The 23,717-nt window shown below is 40.6% G+C and overlaps 1 protein-coding gene and 1 pseudogene across 1 annotated transcript; both read right to left on the reverse strand.

The window, feature by feature from the left end:
- Positions 1–1,758: 1,758 nt before the first annotated feature.
- LOC118370139 (secreted phosphoprotein 24-like) lies at positions 1,759–11,832 on the reverse strand. The gene is given in 7 exon segments (XM_035754960.2): positions 1,759–2,101; positions 2,290–2,341; positions 7,742–7,849; positions 8,729–8,851; positions 11,181–11,308; positions 11,719–11,785; positions 11,788–11,832. Coding segments are annotated over 7 exon segments (624 nt in total). The 5' UTR covers positions 11,818–11,832; the 3' UTR covers positions 1,759–1,985.
- A 1,564-nt stretch (positions 11,833–13,396) lies between these two features.
- On the reverse strand, positions 13,397–23,314 carry LOC118369973 (GDP-Man:Man(3)GlcNAc(2)-PP-Dol alpha-1,2-mannosyltransferase-like; annotated as a pseudogene).
- Between the last annotated feature and the right edge of the window lie 403 nt (positions 23,315–23,717).

Raw genomic sequence — 23,717 nt, forward strand, 5'->3', positions numbered from 1 at the left:
GGCAATCTGGGACTTAAACACACTTTTTTGCTAAATAACTAAGGAATGGGGCTGGCGCAATCTAACCACAAATGATTAACCAGGGATGGGATTCAATCCGCTTGCACCATTTTAAAATTGAGCCGACATCGTTTATCGTGAATGCAATGGAGTAAAACGAGCTTATATTTTTAGTTTTGATTGTGGTACGTTCAAGAATCAACTTGCTATCATTATTTTTAAGGTAAAATTGGATGTACCAATCCCAGATTGCTCCTCTCTACTGTTGTGAAAGAATGAAACGTAAAGATTGAGGCTAGAGCTTCTAATGCATCCTTCCTTGAAGTAATCACTGATCTGACATGCACTACATGACCAAAAGTATGTGGATACCTGCTCGTCAAACATCTCATTCCAAAATCATGGGCAATAATATGGAGTTGGTCCACCCCCCCTGTTGGGGACTGGCTTCCATTCAGCCACGAGCATTTAGTGAGGCCGGGCATTGTTGGGCGATCAGGCCTGGCTCGCAGTCAGCGTTCCAATTCATCCCAAAGGTGTTTGATGGGGTTGAGGTCAGGGCTCTGTGCAGGCCAGTCAAGTTCGTCCGCACTGATCTCAAAAAACCATTTCTGTATGGACCTCGCTTTGTGCAAGGGTGCATTGTCATGCTGAAACAGGAAAGGGCCTTCCCCTAACTGTGAAGGACAGAATTGTCTAGAATGTCATTGAATGCTGAAGATTTCCCTTCACTGGAACTAAGGGGCCTAGCCCGAACCATGAAAAGTCCCAGACCGTGTAAATATACATAGTGAAATCAATTCAATTGAAAGGTTGCTCATACCAGTCCAGTGATGTCAGATCATCGGTCACTTCAAGGAAAGAAGGTCACGTTTTTTTTAGGCTTAGTGTCCTGTTGTATTCTAGAAGAGCTCATTTGTAGACCTGTCACTGGTATGATACGCATAGATATACACTGTACAAAACATTTAGGAACACTTGCTCTTTCTGAGACTGACCAGGTGCAAGCTATAATCCTTTATTGATGTCAAGTGTTACATCCACATAGATGAAGGGGAGATGGGTTAAAGAAGGATGTTTAAGCCGAGAAACAATTGAGACATGGATTGTGTATGTGTGCCATTCTGAGAGTGAAAGGGCAAGACAAAATATTTGTGCCTTCAAACAGGCTACGGTAGTAGGTGCTCGGCACACCGGTTGGAGTGTCAAGAACTACAACGCTGCTGGGTTTTTCACACTTAAGTTTCCTGTGTGTATCAAGAATGGTCCACTACCCAAAGGATATCCAGCCAACTTGACACAACGGTGGGAAGCATTGTAGTCAACATGGATCAGCATCCCTGTGGAACGCTTTCCACACCTTGTAGAGTCCATGCCCTGACAAATTGAGGCTGTTCTGAGGGCAAAAGGAGGTTCAACTCAATATTAGGAAGGTGTTCCTAATGTCTTGTACAAAGTCTGTTTATACACAGGCCACCCAATAGTTTTTTTTCCCACTAGTTGGTCTTTTGACTATCAAATCAGCTCTATGGCCAATAATTGGGCTGCCTGTATAAACGTAATCTGATAAGATGGAATGTTGCTCTGGGTTCAGTGTTGATGGCCTTTGAATGCCCTCTTGTGGTCTCCACATGTCTTGCATACACAGGATCACCCTGTATGCGTCTTTCAATCACTATGGATAGTGGATCATTAATAGACATTATCACTTGTATGTCCCCCTTACAAAACATGAAAATGAATGATGACACATCCAGACAAGAGTAATCAATTTAATTGGAAATGATCTCTTAGGTTCCAGCGCCACTATCAGAACCTCCCTGTTTTCCAACGAGTACTGTCAGGGCCTGATATAAATGTATGGTGTAGAACAGATATGGTTGTAATTCAGAATTGTACTGTATAGAGCTGACAATTCCCTATTCTATCTTCAACACTCGTAACATTTCACATCATTGAATACACTCCGGGTGTGTCGTGCCGAGTCACTCCAGGTGGTTGCCGATGCTGTCGCCTCTTGGGATCGGTTGAGGCTCCACTTGTCTGGAGAAAGAGTGGCTGGGAAAGAGAGTGGCCTCAGGGAAGCCATGCAGGACAGGGCCTGCAGCAATACATTATTTTGGTTAGGACAGTGATTATTTTGTGTGTTATTATATACTATACATTGGCGTCAACTGAAGCAGTTTTGCTTGAGCCTGGTCCCTAGAGCTGTTTGTGCCATCTTGCCAACGGACCAAAGGAGATAAAGACTGCAATAACATATCTGGGAATAGGCTAGGTTTTGCTTACCCTTGTTCCCAGATGGTTGCACGTTCAACTGCTGCCTCTTCCTCGTGAAGTTCTGTTGATAGAGAATCTGGATTTAGTTATTTTTCTGTATTGCTCTGTGTATACTTGGTGCTAACATGGATCCTTTGTCCTGATTTTGCCCACATTTCAATAAATGTCTACACATAGCCCACGTTAACATATGTAGCTTAAAAAAACCTCTGGGCTGCAATCCCGTTAACGGGATGATATGACAACAGACAGTGAAAGTGCAGGGGGCCAAATTCAAAACAGAAATGTCATAATTACAATTCCTCACCACAAACAATTATATGTTAGGTCAGCACCAAGCCACAGAAAAACACAGCCATTTTCCCAGCCAAAGAGGAGTCACAAAAAGCACAAAGAGATAATGAATCACTAACCTTTGATCTTCATCAGATGACACTCATAGGACTTCAAGTTACACAATACATGTTGTTTGATAAAGTTCATATTTATATAAAAAAATCTGAGTTTACATTGGCGCGTTACATTCACTAGTTCCAAAAACATCCAGTGATTTTGCATAGCCACATCGATTCAACAGAAATACTCATCATAAATGTATATAATACAAGTTATACACATGGAATTCTAGATATACCTGTCCTTAATGCAACCGCTGTGTCAGATTCCCAAAAAACTTTACGGAAAGAGCAAACCATGCAATAATCTGAGACTGTGCTCAGAACGATCAAGTCAAATTAGCAGCCATGTTGTAGTCAACATAAACCGTAAATTACATGCTAAGTATTCCCTTACCTTTGATGATCTTCAACAGAATGCACTCCAAGGAATCCCAGGTCCACAATAAATGCTTGATTTGTTCGATAATGTCCGTTATTTATGTCCAATTAGCTACTTTTGTTAGCGCGTTTGGTATACATATCCAAACGCTCGTTCTGGTCAGCGTTACGTCTGACAAAAACTTCAAAAAGTTATATTACAGGTCGAAGAAACATTTCAAACTAAGTACAGAATCAACATTACGATGATTTTATCATTAATCTTCAATAAAGTTCCAACCGGAGTATTCATTTGTGTCTTCAGGAGACATGGAACGCAGGTCGCTATCATGTGAAATGCTTGTGACCAGAAAATGGCTGACTACCTGATTCATTCTGCTGTCATTCAGTCCCACAACACAGTAGAAGCCTCATTCAAATGTCTATGGATGGTTGACATCTTGTGGAAGATGTGGAATATCTCAAGGGGATTTCAAAGGGAACTGTGTTGAATACATACCAACCTCAGATTTCTCACTTCCTGTTTTGATTTCTCCTCAGGTTTTTGCCTGCCATATGAGTTCTGTTATACTCACAAACATCATTCAAACAGTTTTAGAAACTTAAGTGTTTTTTATCCAATACTAATAATGATATGCATATATTAGCAACTGAGACTGAGGAGCAGGCCATTTACTTTGGGCACCTTATTCATCCAAGCTACTCAATACTGCCCCCCAGCCATAAGAAGTTATTAAGAAGCAAGGTTCATGAAATTAACAACTTGCTAGCAACAGATGATTCATATTCTGACTCTCAGACAATATATTTGATACAGGGGGTAGCAATACAAGGTTATAAAAAAAAGACATGCCACTGGTGTTGCTGCTGTTTATATTCAGAACCACATTCCTGTACAGATTTGAGAGGATCTCATGTTAAATACTGTTGAAGTAATATGGCTACAGGTTAATCTGCCTCACCTAAAGCCCATTCTGATGGGAAGCTGATTTCGACCAAGTGCTCACTGTCAGTATCTGGATAACGTGTGAAATGCTTGATAATGTATGTGATAAACAGAGGTATATTTTCTGGGTGAATATTGACTGGCTTTCACCAAGCTGCCCACTCAAGAAAAAGCTGAAACCTGGTTATCAGTCCACCTACAAGAGTAGTTAAACAGCACAGGAATGAATGTATTGATCACATATTTACTAATTCTGCAGAAGTGTGCTTGAAAGCAGTATCCAGATCATCGGGTTGTGTGATCACAATATAGTAGCCATATCTAAAGTTCCAAAGGTTAAGCCTAATATAGTGTATAAGAGGTCATAGAATACGTTTTGTAGTGATTCCTGTTAATGTAAAGAATATTTATCGGTCTGTGGTGTGTAATGAGGAGCAAACCGACGTTGCACTTGACACATTTATGAAATTACTTCTCCCAGTTACTAATAAGCATGCAGCCATTAAGAAAATTACTGTAAAAACAGTTACATCTCTGGGGATTGTATGGGATGAGGCAAAAGGAATGGCTGCACAACATACTGCAAATTGAGAAATCATTAATTAAGCTGAATAAAAATAACTACACTATGAAACAAAGATAACATGACAAAGAATGATAGTGAAAAGCTTTGGAGCACCTTCAATGAAATTGTGAAAAAAGGCAAACTCAGCTCCATTTTATTCATTCATTCAGATGGCTCATTCATCACAAAACCGACTGATATTGCCAACAACTTGAGTTTTTCATTGGCAAGATGACACTACATACACATCCAAGTGTATCTGACCAAATTATGAAAGACAAGAATTGTAATTTTTTATTCTGTAAAGTGAGTGTCAATGACAGGACACCGTGGTCTGACAACTTGGATGGAAAATTACTGAGGATAATAGCAGATGATATTGCCACTTATTTGCCATATCTTCAATTTAAGCCTACTAGAAAGTGTGTGCCCTCAGGCCTGGAGGGAAGTCATTCCGCTACCTAAGAATAGTAAAGCCCCCTTTACTGGCTCAAATAGCCGACCAATTACTGATAAAAAATATTGTGGGGGCTGTTTTGTTATACTTCAGTGTAGCTTTTGACAATATCGATCATAATCTGCTGCTGGAAAAACGTATGTGTTATGGCTTTACACCCCCTGCTATATTGTGGATAAAGAGTTACCTGTAACAGAACAGATAGGGTGTTCTTTAATGGACAACTCTCCAATATAATCCAGGTAGAATCAGGAATTCCCCAGGGCAGCTGTCTAGGCCCCTTACTTTTTCAATCTTTACTAACCACATGCCAAAAGCCAGTGTGTATGTGGATGACTCAACACTATACACATCAGTTACTACAGAGACTGAAATGACTGCAACACTTAACATAAATCTGCAGTTAGTTTCAGAATGGGTGTTAATAAATAAGTTAGTCCTAAATATTTCAAACTAAAAGCATTGTATTTTGGGCAAATAATTCACTAAACCTCAACTAAATCTTGTAATAAATGTGGAAATTGAGCAATTTGAGGTGACTAAACTGCTTGGATTACCCTGGATTGTAACTTTCATGGTCAAAACATATTGACACAACAGTAGCTAAGATGGGGAGAAGTCTGTCCATAATAAAGCGCTAATCTACCTTCTTAACAACACTAGCAACAAGGCAGGTCCTACAGCCTCTAGTTTTGTCGCACCTGGACTACTGTTCAGTCGTGTGATCAGGTGCCACAAAGAGGTACTTAGGAAAATTGAAATTGGCTCAGAACAGGGCAGCGTTGCTGGCCCTTGGATGTACACAGAGCAAATATTAATAATATGCATGTCTCTCTCTCCTGGTTGAAAGTGGAGCAGAGATTGACTTCATCACTACTTCTATTTGTGAGAGGTATTGAGATGTTGAAAGCACCAAGCTGTCCGTTTTAAATGACTAGCACACGGCTCGGACACCCATGCATACCCCACGCCACCAAAGGTCTCTTCAGAACAGACTATGGGAGGTGCACAGTACTACATGGAACTCTTCCGCATCAGGTAACTGACGGAAGCAGTAGAATCAGATTTAAATAACAATAATACACATTATGGAACAGTGGGGACTGAAGCAACACAAACATTGACACATGCATACACACACATGACAACATATGAAATGTGAAATCTGTTGAATGTATTGTAATGTTTAAATTGTATAACTGTCTTAATTTTGCCAGACCCCAGGAAGAGTAGCTGATGCCTTGGCAGCAGCTAATAGGGATCCATGAATACAAATATATGCTATTAAAATGTATTTTTGACCTTTATTTAACTAGGCAAGTCAGTTAAGAACAAATTCTTATTTTCAATGACGGCCTAGGAACAGTGGGTTAACTGCCTGTTCAGGGGCAGAACGACAGATTTGTACCTTGTCAGCGCCAGGATTTGAACTTGCTCTAACCACTAGGCTACCCTGCCGCCCCATAGATTGTTATCTGTCCACTGTGTCTGCATTGTGACCAGATTTCCTGGTCCCTTTATGCAAACTATTTCAAAGCTATTCTTAAAAAATAATATCATTGTAAGACATGTCATTAGTCAATGGTGGCACCTGTCAATGAGGGTGGAATAATGACTTAAAATGGTTTCTCTGTCAAGTTCTGTCTACACTTGTAAGATATCCAGACACAATGCGTATCTGACAACCTCTGGAGGTGGGCAGGATGATCTAATCACAATCAGATCACAATGTGTCTTGATTGTCTACACCTGTCAAATGTGGGCACAATCAGAATGTAGACAAAATCAGGGCAAATAACTCAAGTATAAACTGTTGATGATCAATCCCAAACGGCACCTTAGCCTCTACCTCTAGGCCATCCGTCAATGTACATCTGAAATGATTGATGAATGGTATTAACTAAACCTTGCCATCTGGTAGGCTAGGTGGAATTGTTGTCATATTACGTACCGATCAAATCCTTAAAGATCTACCCGAGTGCCTTTAGGCCCTAAAAGGGGTTGATTTTGGGATTGGGCATCTCTTAGGGCGATTTTACACATGGTCCCTTTCAGCAAATCTTTGGGAAATCCGTCCGGTTCGCTTAAATTTTTGTGCAGTGTCAATGCTTCAAAGGAACTCAGACCCCGCAAAACAAACCGAACTGAGACCATCTCGAGGTGGTTCACTATTTTTGTGAACAGAAAGCTCTCCAGGTTAACGTATCATTATTTACACACCAAGCACTATAAGCTTCTGCAAAACAGGTTCCCCTGCCATAGCCCCACACAATAGTGTCACTAACTAAAAAAAAAATTGTGCAGGTTTGGTGGTACAATTGAGCATAAAAATTTTGATTAAAGCATTAAGAATTAGTTCTTAACTGACTTGCCTAGTTAAATAAAGGTTAAATAAAAAATGTTAAGATATTTTTTTTTTTAATCTGCTGTCATTTTTACATTTGGATTATAATTAGTATGTCTTATTTTGTAACTAAATGCAAAACTACATGTATTATTACATTTATTATTAGGACTCAGACCAAAATGAACTGGTAAGAGAGCCGAGACCTCATTCAAATCGAAGGGCAGTGTGAATACAAAGAACAGAGTCCTTTTTTTCACCCCAGAGTTCACTTTAAAGAAGAGTGAGATTAGTACTTTTTAAAGAGGGAAATAATGTGAAAACACCCTTTATATTCTCTTCAACTATTGGGCATCCCCCCTCCCTCTCTCACCTCTTCACTACTGGACTCAGAGCTGGAGCTGTCCTGGCCACAGTTCAGGGACACAACCTGAGTGAGCTCTGCAGTGACGCGGACACGTGCGGTGCAGGAGGCGGCCGGCTGGGAGAGAGGGAACAAGGGAGGAAAGGAGGATTAGTGGTAGATAAGAGAGAAGAAAATGGGCATACAATTACGCACGTTGATCAGTATGCTAGTACAGTATGAATGCAGTATGAATCTAAGAATCTATATCTTTAGCGTTTTATAACAGGCACCAGTCCTGTTGGAATGATCAGGGCAGAGAGAGAAACTAATTTGGTGACATTCTGTTCTCCCCTGTCTGTCACAGCAAACACAGCATCCCATGCCAAAATCAACAGTGTGTGGAGTCTGTCAACAGAGAATGTCCTGAAAAAAAAAACAGCAGTTTATAGATGAACCCCACAAACCCTTTAGTGGACTTTCACAGTAATCTATGCCCAGGACCAAACACAAAAAATTTGCTCATATTGTCATCCGGTATTAATGTAAAATACAGCTACTGCAGTGTATGTAGATAATTTTCCTGTTCATCTGGTCCTAGATTTAAAAAATATATTACATTTGTGGGTCAAGAAAATAATTTGCTAAAGAGATGTGGTCATTATATTTATCAGTCCCAATCCTTCGTCAGCTGCGTATTGGGGAGGAATTATTTATTGTACTGCGTCAGTTTATTTCAGTCTCAAAGGAGTGTATAGAGTAGAGTGCTGATCTAGGATCAAGTCCTCCCTGTCCATAGTGTATTTTTATGAATTATGATCTAAAAGGGAAAACCAATCCTAGATCATCACCCTTAATCAGAGGTGCTTGATACATACAGCCCCTGATCTATTTCTTGCACTGATTTCATAGGCTGCAATGACACAAGGCAGCCCAATTCAGATATTTTTTCCACTAATTGGTCTTTTGACAAATCAGATCTTTTCTTTGGCCAATAATCGAGGATCGGGGTCTCACCACAAAGAAGCCCGCTCTGAAAGCACATCTCTGTGGGTCTTTTCCAGAGCTCTTCAGACAGTCCGTCTCCTTGATCCCAAAGTTCATCATCAGGTCATAAGTGTTCAATCCCAAAGGAACAACCTGGAAGAGAAGACACATTAAGATCTGTGTGATGACGTGTATGAAAACAACAACAAAAAGTCATGTAACGACCCCTACCTAGGTATGCTTGCTACTATCTTCCCCAAGTGAGCAGAGGTTAGCAAGTTTGATTTGCAACATTGTCAGAATTGAGATGGTGCCTGTGAGGCCATTCAGGGAGAAGTCTACACGTGAGGGAACTGGTAGCCTAGTGGTTAGAGCATTGGGCCAGTAACCGAAAGGTTGCTAGATTGAATCCCCAATTTGACAAGATAAAAATATCTCATTCTGCCCCTGAACAAGGCAGTTAACCCACTGTTCCTAGGCCGTCATTGTAAATAAGAATTTGCCTAGTTAAATAAAGGTTGAAAAAAATAAAAGGCTATTTAAATACATTAGGCCCTAATCTATGGATTTCAATTGACTGGCAATACATGATATGCATATGTTGGTCTCAAATACCTTTAAAAAAAAAGTAGGGGTGTGGATCAGAAAAGCAGTCAGTATCTGGTGTGACCACATTTTGCCTCATGGAGCGTGACATCTCCTTCGCATAGAGTTGATCAGGCTGTTGATTGTGGCCTATGGAACGTTGTCCCACTCCTCTTCAATGGCTGTGCGATGTTGCTGGATATTGGCAGGAACAGGAAGTTGTACACGTCGATCCAGAGCATTCCAAACATGCTCAATGGGTTACATACCTGCTGAGTATGCAGGGCATGGAAGAACTGGGACATTTTCAGCTTCCAGGAATTGTGTACGGATCCTTGCGACATGGGGCTGTGCATTATCATGCTGAAACATGAGGTGATGACGGCAGATGAATGGCACAATAATGGGCATCAGGATCTCGTCATGGTATCTCTGTGCATTCTTCGATTAAAATGCAAGTGTGTTCATTGTCCATAGCTTATGCATGCCCACACCATAACCCCACCGCCTTTATGGGGCACTCTGTTCACGACGTTGACATCAGCAAACCACTCGCAACACACGACGCCATACATGTGGTCCGCGGTTGTGAGGCCTCTGGGACGTACTGCCAAATTCTGTCAAATTATATTGGAGGCGGCTTATGAACATTCAATTACCTGGCAACCGCTCTGGTGGACATTCCTGCAGTCAGCATGCAGATTGCACTCTCCCTCAACTTGAGACATCTGTGACATTGTGTTGTGTGACAAAACTGCACATTTTAGAGTGGCCTTTTATTGTCCCCAGCACAAGGTGAACCTGTGTATTGCTCATGCTGTTTAATCAGCTTCTTGATATGCCACACCTGTCAGGTAGATGGATTATCTTGGCAAAGGCGAAATAAGGAATAAGAGAGAAATAAAAATAAAGAAGTAAAGAAATGAGAAATAAGCTTTTTGTGCGTATGGAAGATTGAAAAACAGATGTTGCGTTTATATATTTTTGTTCCGTGTAGTACTTTCCTATAGTAGGGGCTATATTCCATCTGTAAAGCTGAAACATTGCAGATTCTGCGATAGAAATGTCAAGGTAATTTACGATTGAGCCGACATATGCACGAAAGCGGGAACATTGCCTTTAAATTTCAATCACGCTGTAAAGCTTAACTTCCGCAATGTGGATTGAATAGTGCCCTAAGAGCATACAGTGTCTTCAGAAAGCATTCACACCCCTTAATCTTCACCACATTTTTGTTGAGTTACAGCCTGAATTTAAAATGGATTACATTGAGATGTTGTGTCACTGGCCTACACACAACACCCCATAATGTCAAAGTGGAATAAATTTTGAATTTTTTTTTGCAAATGAAAATCAAATGTTTTTCGAATGACTATCATCTCTGTACCCCACACATTATCTGTAAGGTCCCTCAGTCGAGCAGTGAATTTCAAACACGGACTCAACCACGAAGACCAGGGAGATTTTCCAATGCCTCGCAAAGAAGAGCAACCGATTGGTAGATGGGTAAAAGAAAATAAGAAACAGACATGGAATATCCCTTTGAGCATGGTGAAGTTATTCATTACACTGTGGATGGCCTATCAATACACCCAGTCACTAAAGATTCAGGAGTCCTTCTTAACTCTGTAGTACTTAATACTTTTGCAAACATTTCTAAAAACATGTTTTCACTTTTCACTTTGTGGTATTGTGTAGATGGTTGAGAAAATAAGAATATTTAATCAATTTTGAATTCAAGCTGAAACACAACAAAAATGTTACAGCTTGAATTCAAAATGGATTAAATAGATTTTATCACATTTAATGTGGAATAAATCGAGGGGTGTAAATACTTTCTGAAGGCACTGTAAATGTAGCCATTCCACTAGGAGGTCAGGGGTGAGAAGACACTTACCCTTTTGATAGAGCCATGGGTGACTCGGTATAGACGAAGGCCAGCGTACAGATTGTTGACTTGGGTCATGGTCACGACGAGAGCCTTGTCTGCCGTGGACGCCAACTCTGACTGGTACAGGGGCAAGCCTGCAGAGGTCAACGGTGAAAGAGGAGACTGAGCACTCATACAGTACATTTCACATCTGTGGTATTTGGGAGGTAATATTGTCGGGGGTCCCTCGTCTGCATTGTGAATTCATGATTTGTTTTTTTTAAATGTGTATTATTAAAGATTAACATAATACCTTTGAACTGGGTCATGTTCATTGGGTCTCACTGTAACAAAACGTTTTGCAACAGAAAACAAAAATAAATGTGTCTTATTCCTCCCCATTTTACTCGTTTGCTTCAGTTTGGTGCCCAATAAACACGATCCTGGCTTCACTTCCTGACTGGACGTAAATGACAAATCAAATCGACTGAGACATGTGTAGAAGCACTATCAGAACCAGCTGCAAAATTGAGTTCTACACCTGAAAGGATTGTATATCACTTACCTGAGCAGCACAAAGACTGCAGCAAGGCCAGCAGAACAACACACCACTTCATCTTCTGTCTAGCATAAAACAAAGCACCTCGATCATCAACTCCCCCATTCCTTAAATACAGTACGATCAGACTCTACCCTGCCCTCTCCCTCCTGTCCACCCCCCTCCTTGCCACAGCACTGACTGACCTTAGTTCTTTGGGTTTATTTCAATGCCAACAGTATTGACCTACAGGCTGAAATCTCATTACTTTGAAGTGGTCTTCTTCCTGGAACTAAACTTGCCACATGTTCATTTACCTTTTCAGTCATTTAGCAGACGCACGTACAATCTTACGAATCAGTGCAAACGACTACATATCACAATAATTGCAAGTAAAACCTTCAAAATAGCGAAGGCAGTGCTAGCAAAAACAGACAGGTCTGCTTGCAAGAAGACCGGTACAACAGTTGTTTTCTGATTGTCCCATTTATGTTTTTACATGGTGAAAATAGGACAAAATGTCAGTTTCCCAGGGAATCATTCACGCTGAAACACTGACTGTCATCCACATGTTTATTGTGCTCAAATGCTTGTTGATCATTTATCATTGCACTAAAGATCACAACAATGTATTTTATAAACGTTATAATCTAAAAATAAATAGGATACAAAACGGTATTTCTAGTTAAGTAACAATATAATTATTACAGCAGTCATCATCAGGGTCGTGAAGTTAGTCTCTACAGGCTCGTCCCTACCCTCTCTCTCCCAATGATGTCAGAGATCAGAGATTGGTCGTCATCAAAAGGTCAGTCGGACACTGCTGGCATTCCAGGTTGTCTTTTTTGTAGTCACACTACACAAGAGATCAGATCTCACAATGCCTAGAGAAGTGTTTCACATCAACACTGTATGTAGCCTAGCAGTAAGGAGCGTTGGGCCGGTAGCAGAGGTCGCTGGTTCAAATCCCTAGCCAACGAGGTGAAAAATATGTTGATGTGCCCGTGAGCAAGGCAATTGCTCCTGTGTTTCACATGGGTGAATGGGGAAATGGTTTATTTTTCATATCCCAATCAGTCAGGGATCAGAAATTGCGGATCCCTGACTGAGCGGGTATGAAAAATAAACCATTTCCAATTCACACGTGTGAAATAAGACAAATGTAAGCACCCCATCTTATTATAACAATCTTCTGAGATTTGTCGTTTGACTGCAAAAAGCCAACCTGGAATACCATCAAAATCACAGTTGTGTCCAGTCCTTGCTAGACCAGCACTAATCTAGTCTACCAGCCGGCTCTCTATATGCGTTAAAAATTGAGACTGGGAACATGAAGGAGGTTAGACGGAACACTAAAAATGTTGTGCCTCAAGTACAAATACATTGGAAAAAATGGAATGGGGTCTTGAAAACATAAATACTAAACATATAACAAGACCCTCTAGAAAGAGAGTGGACACCTGGACTGACATGTCAATAAATGCAGCTCTAATTTAAGTCAACGTATTTTCTTGTGCACTTTAACACAAACGGTATCCTATGTCAACTAAAGGAATGGTTAGTATGCCAAAATGTGCCATGGCAGTACAAGCATGAGTTTTAGTCACTCAACCACCAACACACACACCCATGAGCCTGTGACACACACACACACACACACACACACACACACACACACACACGCACACTCCCCCATCCATACCCCTCATCGCGCCAGTGTCCATATGAGAGGCTCCATGGTAGCCAGGAAGCAGGCCTCAAACTCCTGGTCGGAGAAGCGAGTGACCGAGAGGCGGGCGTAGCGTCGGATCTCCAGACGGGCCGAGGGTGACAGGGCCAGGATCCGCTCAATGGCGTCTGCGTAGCCATCCTCATCCTCAGCCAGGAAGCCCGTCTGGCCGCCCTCATAGGGCACCACAATGTCCAGCCTGGGGCCTCCAGACCTGTGAGCCAGGATGACGGTCCCAGCCGCCATGCACTCCACCACCCCTGAGAGCAGAGGAGAACAGAGGGTACAGGGTAAGTGCTGGCTGTAAAGTTAGGTAGACACATTACTGGACGTATAATTACATTACCTAAGACTGCATTTATATTGAACAGTGAAAGATGAAGTTAGACAAGCATTTTAGTATCCACAGCCACCTGGCTAGCAACCTAGCCATTTTGAGAAACTTGCTATGGTGCAATAAAAATACCTGTTTGCGTTCAACTTTCATTTATAAAGAGGAGGATGTGAAGCAATCAAACAAGGTATTTGCATTGGTGATTAACAATAGCATATTGTAACAGCACAATGTACTACAATTTCAGAATGGGCTGTTGAACAGTGTATGAGGACTCCATTCAGTACAGGATTATACAGTACTAAATGTTGGGCATGTAGAGAGAAAACGAGCGCTTTGCATTAGAATAATAGCCAGGTGTTTTTAATAATATAAATATAATGACAGCAGTATAGAATCATAGTAATTAATTCTATTTCTGTTTTTTACCTATCCCAAAGTGTTCATTCCACATGGTGTGAAGTCCCACCGTAGCTTCCCCCAACTCCCTCTTCAGCTCCTCATCCGGCACGTTGAGTTTAAATCAACACCCTATCCTCATCCTCTTGGTTCCGGGATCCACCAATCAGCACCAACCTCATCGACTCCCTTCCTCCCGGCCCCGTCTCTTTCTTCTGCAGCATCTTCCGGGAAGGCGCGAATCTGAAGCCAATGGTCCTTCTCCGGACGAAACTGACCAATGGAAACGATGGAATGGCACTTCCGGTCCGAGTCCTCGTCCAATGGGAGCTGGAGGAAGGCGTGGGTGTCGCTGGGCGGGTAGACTAAGCAGGTGCGTTTGGTCGCTCTCCACAGGGTCAGGATGTGGTTCAGGGTCCAGCTGGAGTTGACAATGTCCACGTCGCTGCAGGAGCCGGCCAGACCATAGAGCAGCACCAGCAGGCAGTAGTAGACAAACTTGACCTCGCTCAGGAACAGGTTGTTGGAGATGTAGTCTGCGTTGTTGAACCTTGGTTGGGGAATGGTAAAACATAACGTGATAGGATCAGGTGAGGTGAAAGGAAGCATGCACAACAAGAGGAAGTCATGCATTGATGTCAATGATAAAGTGGAAAGTGGACCTAAGTTACAACATGAACAACACTTATTGATGCAGGTTTGATGACAGTTATAACAATAGCAGTGCAACGTGTTAGTTAGTGCTTGTAAGTTAGCAGAGTATTAACAAATCCCATATTCCCCTTAGCCTGATTTGATCCTGATCTTAGCCTAGTCCAGATCTGTAGGTGACTTTTCAGCCAACTTCTCTGACTAACATGGTCATGCCATTGTAGTCAGAGTATGACATTGACAATAATAGTCAGAGAGGCATTGGCTAAAGCACATTCAGATATAGCCCTGGCTATATTCCCCTAGTTAAGACTGTGTATCAGGGGGCCGGGGGTCTGTAGTGGGAAACAGGGTTCTGAGACGATTACCTACCTGGGGTTCCTCTCACGCACCACTGACAGCATGTCTGTGCTGATGGTGGGGTAGCGCACGTAGCTAGCCACGTGACAAACCCCTAGGTATTTAAGCACAGGCAGAGTGAAGGCGTAACCCATGGAGTCGATTTAGACACCTGGGACAAACTCCGTAAGGGCTTCCAAGCCAAGGAAGATTGAGCCTACACTCTGACCAATCAGAGTGAATTGGGGGGAAGAGGCTGATCAATAGGCGGTGTTTGAGGAAGACAAACTGGACGGGTCGAGGTAGAAGGATGTTGAAGCGCCATCAAAAATCTGCTGATCTGTCACACCCTGGTCGCCCGTGTACACCATATAGTTGACATCTTGGTACCTGGGACATGGAGAAGACCATATTTATTATTGCATACAGTAAGTAGCAAACCCTTTTGCAATGGATAACGTTTTGCAACTAAAACAATCGTTTATTGGACAAGTTCAGGTAGTCCCTCCCAGTTGGTAGTACTTCCCTCCCCTGTGGGTCTGTTTGCATCCATTTGGTTCCTGGTGAATATGACCCAGGTGGGTGAATTAATGTGGAAGACTGGGAGATGTTCACTAGGCCCCATAACAGAAAATGTTACACAAAGGGGAAACTAAAATGGCCGTTCCAATCCGTTTTCTTCTCTTTGGTGCCTAATCAACACGGCAACAAATTACTGTTTGATATGTTTTTTTTTCATACCATGTCAACATTCTAATCAACATAATGCTTGACAGATGGGTGGCAAGCTGAGATTCGAGAGATAAGCCACCAAAGTAACTTCTTCATGCTGAATGCACTGAGCAATCTGTAGTAAGATCCTATAGCTAGGAATATTATCATTAAGCAATAAGGCCCGAAGGGGTGTGGTATATGGCCAGAGCCATATATGAGCTATAGCAGCTCATTGGAATGGATTTATTGATAATATCTGTTGGAAAAAAGTTTGGATGTTGCCACAAACATACCTACTTGTTAACAAAATTAAGGAAGTTTCCTTTAAAATTATTCATAAATATTATCCTGCCAACCACTATATGAAGAAGGAAAACATCAACTCAAATTGCTCCTTTTGTAATGACCACCCAGAAACAGTTGTGCATCTTTTTTGGCATTGTATGCATGTAAGAAAACTGTGGCAAGACATCAGTAGGTTTATAATTGAACACATTTATGAAGATTTTACACTATTGTGGAGAGATGTACTGTTTGGATTCTTTACATACAATAGAAATAAGCGGAATCATTTTTATGTAATTAATTTCATTATTCTTTTGGCCAAATTTCATATACACAAATGTAAATTTACAAACAGAAAACCACATTTTCGTATATCCTACAAAAAGAAATTGAACTGTATTTTAAGACGGTTAAATGCAAAACAAAAAAGCTGTTAGTATTGTAAGTATATGCATGTCCCTTAAGGTCCTTGTGTAATTGTAATGTGATATTGTACCCCCTAGCTCGATTGTCCATTGTTTGTAATCTATGTATGCTTGTGTTCCCTCATGTATTGATTTGTTGTTAATAAAAATAAATAAAAATAAATAAAAATAAATAATAATTAATAATAATAATTACAAATAATTAAAAAAATAATAATAATAATTAAATAAATAAAATAAAAAAGTTAGTTATTTTTTAAAAACCTTTATTTAACTAGGCAAGTCAGTTGGGAACAAATTCGTATTTTCAATGACGGGTTAACTGCCTGTTCAGGGGCAGAATGACAGATTTGTACCTTATCAGCTTGGGGGTTTGAACTTGCAACCTTCCGGTTACTAGTCTAACGCTCTAACCACTAGGCTACACTGCCGCCCCTATAATGCTAAAGCAATCAGTTAGCTGGACTAATATCTAACATATTTTATCAAAGATGTACATAAAACACAAAATTCCAAGCTGATTAGATCACACAAACATTGAGCAAGTTGATCATGGACAGACAGCTTATTAACACAACCTCTAAACCGGAAGTGTTTGTGCTGTAAATTGACTATTGGTTTTAATTTTAGGTTAGCGCGTCCGTTCTTATTATACCTCAGTGAGCGCATAACGCCACCTGGTGTAGTCAGTGATGTGTATAAAATTATCTTGGCACTCCTCAATTGTACCAAATATTTTGGAAGCTATAGAAAGTAATTTATTCATGTTTACATTCGTTTTTGAAAAGTGTATTCTATTACAGACACCTTAATGCATACTTTTAAATTATATTATGTATGCTAAACATTAAAAATATATATATATATATAGTACTAATGTTACTGTCCCACCTATTTATTTATTTTTTAAACATGTAATATGTCCTTGAAACATTTAATTGAAATATTGTAGAATTCCTTTCATTCCTATGGAGAACTACTCTTACTAGGGAGTGCCAATATGTCCGACCAGTATGTCAAAGCCTCTCAATGGCCAATAAATAGCTAAATACAATCTCGGGTTTATATACGGCATTGGGTGTAGCAAAGTGAATTTGTCTGTGAGCTGGCCGATTTTGCATAATATACATAGAATATTCTGTAGACCTACTAAAGCAAATAGTAGGCATAACTTAAGCAAATTATTTTCTGTCTAAATGCAGTTCCAGGATAAAGTTTAAACCCAAATTAATTACAATACATCATTTTGTTAATCAAGATGTGGAAATGTTTTAAAAGAAAGACATATATTATTATTTATTTTTTTCGGGGGGTCATGGTGTATTAAACAGCTCACTGTTATTGCAAAGCAGCCCAAAGCCCTCCTCAAAAAAGTAAAGTTTAACTTAGACTTTACTCTGGCTAAATCAACAAAGATCTCTCTCTCTCTCTCTCTCTCTCTCTCTCTCTCTCTCTCTCTCTCTCTCCTCTCCTCTCCTCTCCTCTCTCTCCTCTCCTCTCCTCTCCTCTCCTCTCCTCTTCTCTCTCTGGATGGGAGACCAGATGCTGCTGGAAGTGGTGTTGGAGGGCTAGTAGGAGGCACTCTTTCCTCTGGTCTAAAAAATATCCCAATCCCCAGGGCAGTGAATGGGGACGCTACCCTGTTTAGGGTGCCGTCTTTCAGATGGGACATTAAATGGGTGTCCTGACTCTCTGGGGTCATTAAAGATCCCATGGCACTTATAGTAAGAGTAGGAGTGTTAACCCTGGTGTCCTGGCTAAATTCCTAATCTGGCCCTCAAACTATCATGGTCACCTAATCATCCCCAGTTTACAATTGGCTCATTCGTCCCCCTCATCTCCCCTGTAACTATTCCCCAGGTTGTTGCTGTAAATGAGAATGTGTTCTCAGTCAACTTATCTGGTAAAATAAAAAAGATCAACTGGTTAAAAATATGTTTGATCAATGCTGATTCAATATGGTATTTAATTCCAAATAATGTGTTTAATAAGTTTGAAGGTCTTCAATTTTTACTGAAATGTAATTATATTCCTGAAAGATTACACACTAAATTGGCTAGGTTTCACCAGCAAGCTTTAATGGCCTGGAAAATATGTTCCTGCACAAATTTTCCCCACATAAAGCTATTTTGTGAAATACTTCAGACATAACTGCAAGGAATAATTCATTGTTCTACCCCAGCTGGCATGAGAGGAATATTGACTTTATTCTTTATGTTTTTGACAACAAAGGTAATATTCTTACATATGAACTATTTATAACATTGAATGAGTTTCCAATACCTTCAGAGAGTTTATTTGTGTGATCAAAGCCATTCCCAGTGGTCGAACTACACTAATGAAAACTCCTCTTAGCTTTGGTAATGATCACAAAGCCACTATTTTTATTTGGAACATAGACAGCTATATAAAAACGTTGAATCTTCCCTGTGCTCTTTCCTCAGTCCTTGAATTTCTATCATCTAAACAATGACATCACCGAGATGGTGAACAGTATGGACATCTATGTGCTGCCTGTCATGAACCCGGATGGACACAAGTACACATGGACAATGGTAAAGAATAAGGCAATTAATAAGATGTATTGAAATTGAGTCAGTGGTTGCGTTCCAGGACGACAACATTGCAGACCTGGTGTTGACCACGTGGTATTGATAGTCGTGTGCTACCTCATCGACTGCGCAGTCGGGCGTCAGATTGCTATATGAAGTGGTCAGCTCATATCCCACGATCCAGTGAGATCTGGCATGATTCTGCAATGTAGTCAGTCTGGAATGCTGCCAGTGCCTTCAAATATGTCAATCTGAGCTACACAAAAATCTCCACGAGCACTGTGCATCATATGGACATACACTTAGATTGGAGTAATTAAAACTTGTTTTTCAACCACTACACAAATTTCTTGTTAACAAACTATAGTTTTGGCAAGTTGGTGCATGACACAACTCATTTTCCAACAGTTGTTTACAGACCGATTATTTCACTTATAATTCACTGTATCACAATTCCAGTGGGTCAGAAGTTTACATACACTAACTTGACTGTGCCTTTAAACAGCTTGGAAAATTCCAGAAAATGGTGTCATGGCTTTAGAAGGTTCTGATAGGCTAATTGACATAATTTGAGTCATTTGGAGGTTTACCTGTGGATGTATTTCAAGGCCTACCTTCAAACTCAGTGCCTTTTTACTTGACATCATGGGAAAATCAAAAGAAATTAGCCAAGACCTCAGAAAATAATTGTAGACCTCCACAAGTCTGGTTCATCCTTGGGAGCAATTTCCAAACGCCTGAAGGTACCACATTCATCTGTACAAACAATAGTACGCAAGTATAAACACCATGGACCCACGCAGCCGTTATACCGCTCAGGAAGGAGATGCGTTCTGTCTCCTAGAGATGAACGTACTTTGGTGCAAAAAGTGCAAATCAATCCCAGAACAACAGCAAAGGACCTTGCGAAGATGCTGGTTGAAACAGGTACAAACGTATCTATATCCCCAGTAAAACAAGTCCTATATCAACATAACCTGAAAGGCCGTTCAGCAATGAAGAAGCCACTGCTCCAGAACCACCATAAAAACCAAGACTATGGTTTGCAACTGCACATGGGGAGATCGTACTTTTTGGAGAAATGTCCTCTGTTCTGATGAAACAAAAATAGATCTGTTTGGCCATAATGACCATCGTTATGTTTGGACGAAAAAGGGGGAGGCTTGCACGCCGAAGATCACCATCCCAACCGTGAAGCACTGGGGTAGCAGCATCATGTTGTGGGGGTGCTTTGCTGCAGGAGGGACTGGTGCACTTCACAAAATAGATTGCATCATGAGGAGGAAATTACATGGATATATTGAAGCAACATCTCAAGACATCAGTCAGAAAGTTAAAACTTGGTCGCAAATGGATCTTTCAAATGGACAATGACCCCAAGCATACTTCCAAAGTTGTGGCAAAATGGCTTAAGGACAACAAAGTCAAGGTATTGGAGTGGCCATCACAAAGCCCTGACCTCAATCCTATAGAATTTATTTGGGCAGAACTGGAAAAAGTGTGTGCAAGCAAGGAGGCCTACAAACCTGACTCAGTTACACCAGCTCTGTCAGGAGGAATGGGCCAAAATTCACCCAACGTATTGATGGAAGCTTGTGGAAGGCTATCTGAAACGTTTGACCCAAGTTAAACAATTTAAAGGCAATGCTACCAAATACTAATTGAGTGTATGTTAACTTCTGACCCACTGGGAATGTAATGAAAGAAATAAAAGCTGAAATAAATCATTCTCTCTACAATTATTCTGACATTTGGTGATCCTAACTGACCTAAAACAGGGAATTTTTTACTGGGATTAAATGTCAGGAATTGTGAAAAACTGAGTTTGAATGTATTTGGCTACGGTGTATGTAAACTTCCGACTCCAACTGTATCTGGCACAAAAGCCAAAACAACATAGCACAGGTACTCACACGAACCAACGGACATAGGAATAATAATCGACCAGACAATGGTAAGCCAAGGGCACACTTATAAAATTACTAATCAGGGGGTGTGCATAATGACAGTTCCGGAGGGATCCGTGACAGATATAAAGATTTGTGCACACAATTTTAAAGAAATAAGATTGAACTGGTGTCTTTTCTTTCAGCTCATGAAACATGGAAAGAATAGTTTACATGTTGAGTTTATTTTTCTGTTCAGTTTATACAACACCAGTCAACAGTTTGGACACACCTACTCATTCAAGGTTTTTCTTTATTCTCACTATTTTCTGCATTGTATAATAATAGTGAAGGCATCAAAACTTTGAAAAAACATATATGGAATCATGTAGTAACCAAAAAAGTGTTAAACAAATATATTTTAGAATCTTCAAAGTAGCCACCCTTTGCCTTGATGGCAGCTTTGCACACTCTCGCATTATACTTGGAATGCTTTTCCAACAGTCTTGAAGGAGTTCTCACATATGCTGAGCACTTGTTGGCTGCTTTTCCTTCACTCTGCAGTCCAACTCATTCCAAACCATCTCAATTAGGTTGAGGTCAGGTGATTGTGGAGGCCGGGTCATCTGATGCAGCATGGAGGTGTGTTTTGGGTCATTGTCCTGTTGAATAACAAATGCTAGTCCCACTAAGAGCAATCCAGATGGGATGGCGTATCGCTGCAGAATGCTGTGGTTGCCATGCTGGTAAAGTGTGCCTTTAATTCTAAATAAATTACAGACAGTGTCACCAGCAAAGCACCATCACACCTCCTTCTCCATGCTTCACCGTGGGGACCACACATGCGGAGATCATCTGTTCACCTACTGTGCGTCTCACAAAGTCTCTCAAATTAGTACTCATCAGACCAAAGGATTGATTTCCACCAGTCTAATGTCCATTGCTTGTGTTTCATGGCCCAAACAGTTATTTTCTTCTTATTGGTGTCCTTTAGTAGTTGTTTCTTTGCAGCAATTTGACCATAAAGGCCTTCATGCAGTCTCCTCTGAACAGTTGATGTTGAGATGTGTTTGTTATTTGAACTCTATGAAGCATTTATTTGTTCTGCAATCTGAGGTGCAGTTAACTCTAATGAATTTTTCCTCTGCAGCAGAGGTAACTCTGGGTCTTCCTTTCCTGTGGTGGTCCTCATGAGAGCCAGTTTCATCATAGCGCTTCATGGTTTTTGCGACTGCACTTGTAGAAACTGACCTTCATGTCTTCAAGTAATGATGGACTGTCATTTATCTTTTCTTATTTGAGCTGTTCTTGCCATAATATGGATTTGGTATTTTACCAAAGAGCTCTATCGTCTGTATACCACCCCTACCTTGTCACAACACATCTGATTGGCTCAAATGCATTAAGTTGGAAAGAAATTCCACAAATGAACTTTTAACAAGGCACAGCAGTTAATTGAAAGAGAATGCCAAGAGTGTGCAAACCAGTCATCAAGGCAAAGGGTGGCTATTTTGAAGAATCTCAAATAGAAAACATATTTAGATTTGTTAAACACTTTTTGTTACTACATGATTCCATATGTGTAATTTCATAGTTTTTGATGTCTTCACTATTATTCTACAATTTAGAAACTAGTACAAATAAACATAAACCCTTGAATGAGTAAGTGTGTCCAAACTTTTCACTGGTACTGTATTTTACGAATGTGCAAAATGTACAATATTTTTAGAATTTGGTTGAAGACTTAAGGTTAGGGTTAGGGAACGGTTAACTGGAAGGGTTAGGAGGAAGGGTTAGCTAAAATGCTAAGTAGTTGCAAAGTAGAAAACAAGTAGTAAGTCGTTGAAAAGTTTCTCATTAGCTAAAAATGATAAACTTCCCCATGATGAGATTGAAACTCGCATCCTTTGGGTTGCTAGATGTTCGTGTTACATGCCCACCAATCCACCCTGACCAACCATCCTACTTTAGTTTTTGCATTAAGCAACCATCACTCTTATGTAAATATACCAAACACAACATATCATACTAATTTGAGTGTCCCGAATTTACATTCACTATGTTTCATCTAGTCTATGAGACCAGGATGTTTTATAATAAAATGCTGACAATTGCTTTGTAAAGCTGTTATAAGTTATTGCTTCATAAACAGTCACTACAAAACAAGTTAAATTCCTTGTTCTTCCTTCGTCCTTCTCCAGACTTAGCCCCTGGAGGTTCTGACAACTGGGCCTACAACCTGGGCATCCACTACTCCTTCACCTTTGAGCTGGAGAACCGTGGTCGATATGGTTTTCTCCTACCGCCATCATTCATTTCCAAGGCCTGCAATGAAGCCCTCCTCGCTCTTAAGAGTAATGCTCTCAGAAAACACAACCCCAACCCTAACCCTTTTATGCCCCTGAGAAGTTGGCTGTGTAAACCCGAGCAGTTTCACATCTGATTTGGTAATCCCTTTTATCAAAGTCTGTTTTGGGTGCGTGTCTGTCAAACATGATTGTAAATTGTATCATCATGTGGGGCGGTCCCAATCATTACATAAATAGTTGTTTGTTGGAGGAGAGGAAAGACCGGGGAGAGAGTGCTGAAATAGCAAATGGGTCTGATTCGAACCCATGCTGCAGCAAACTGTGTTCTACGGGCAGCAGCTTAGACCTCTAGTCCAGCCTAGTGTCACTCTAGCACAGCATTCATGTTTTCATAGACACGAAT

Source organism: Oncorhynchus keta, chromosome 37 (assembly GCF_023373465.1).
Source record: "Oncorhynchus keta strain PuntledgeMale-10-30-2019 chromosome 37, Oket_V2, whole genome shotgun sequence".
Classification (NCBI taxonomy): Eukaryota; Metazoa; Chordata; class Actinopteri; order Salmoniformes; family Salmonidae; genus Oncorhynchus; species Oncorhynchus keta.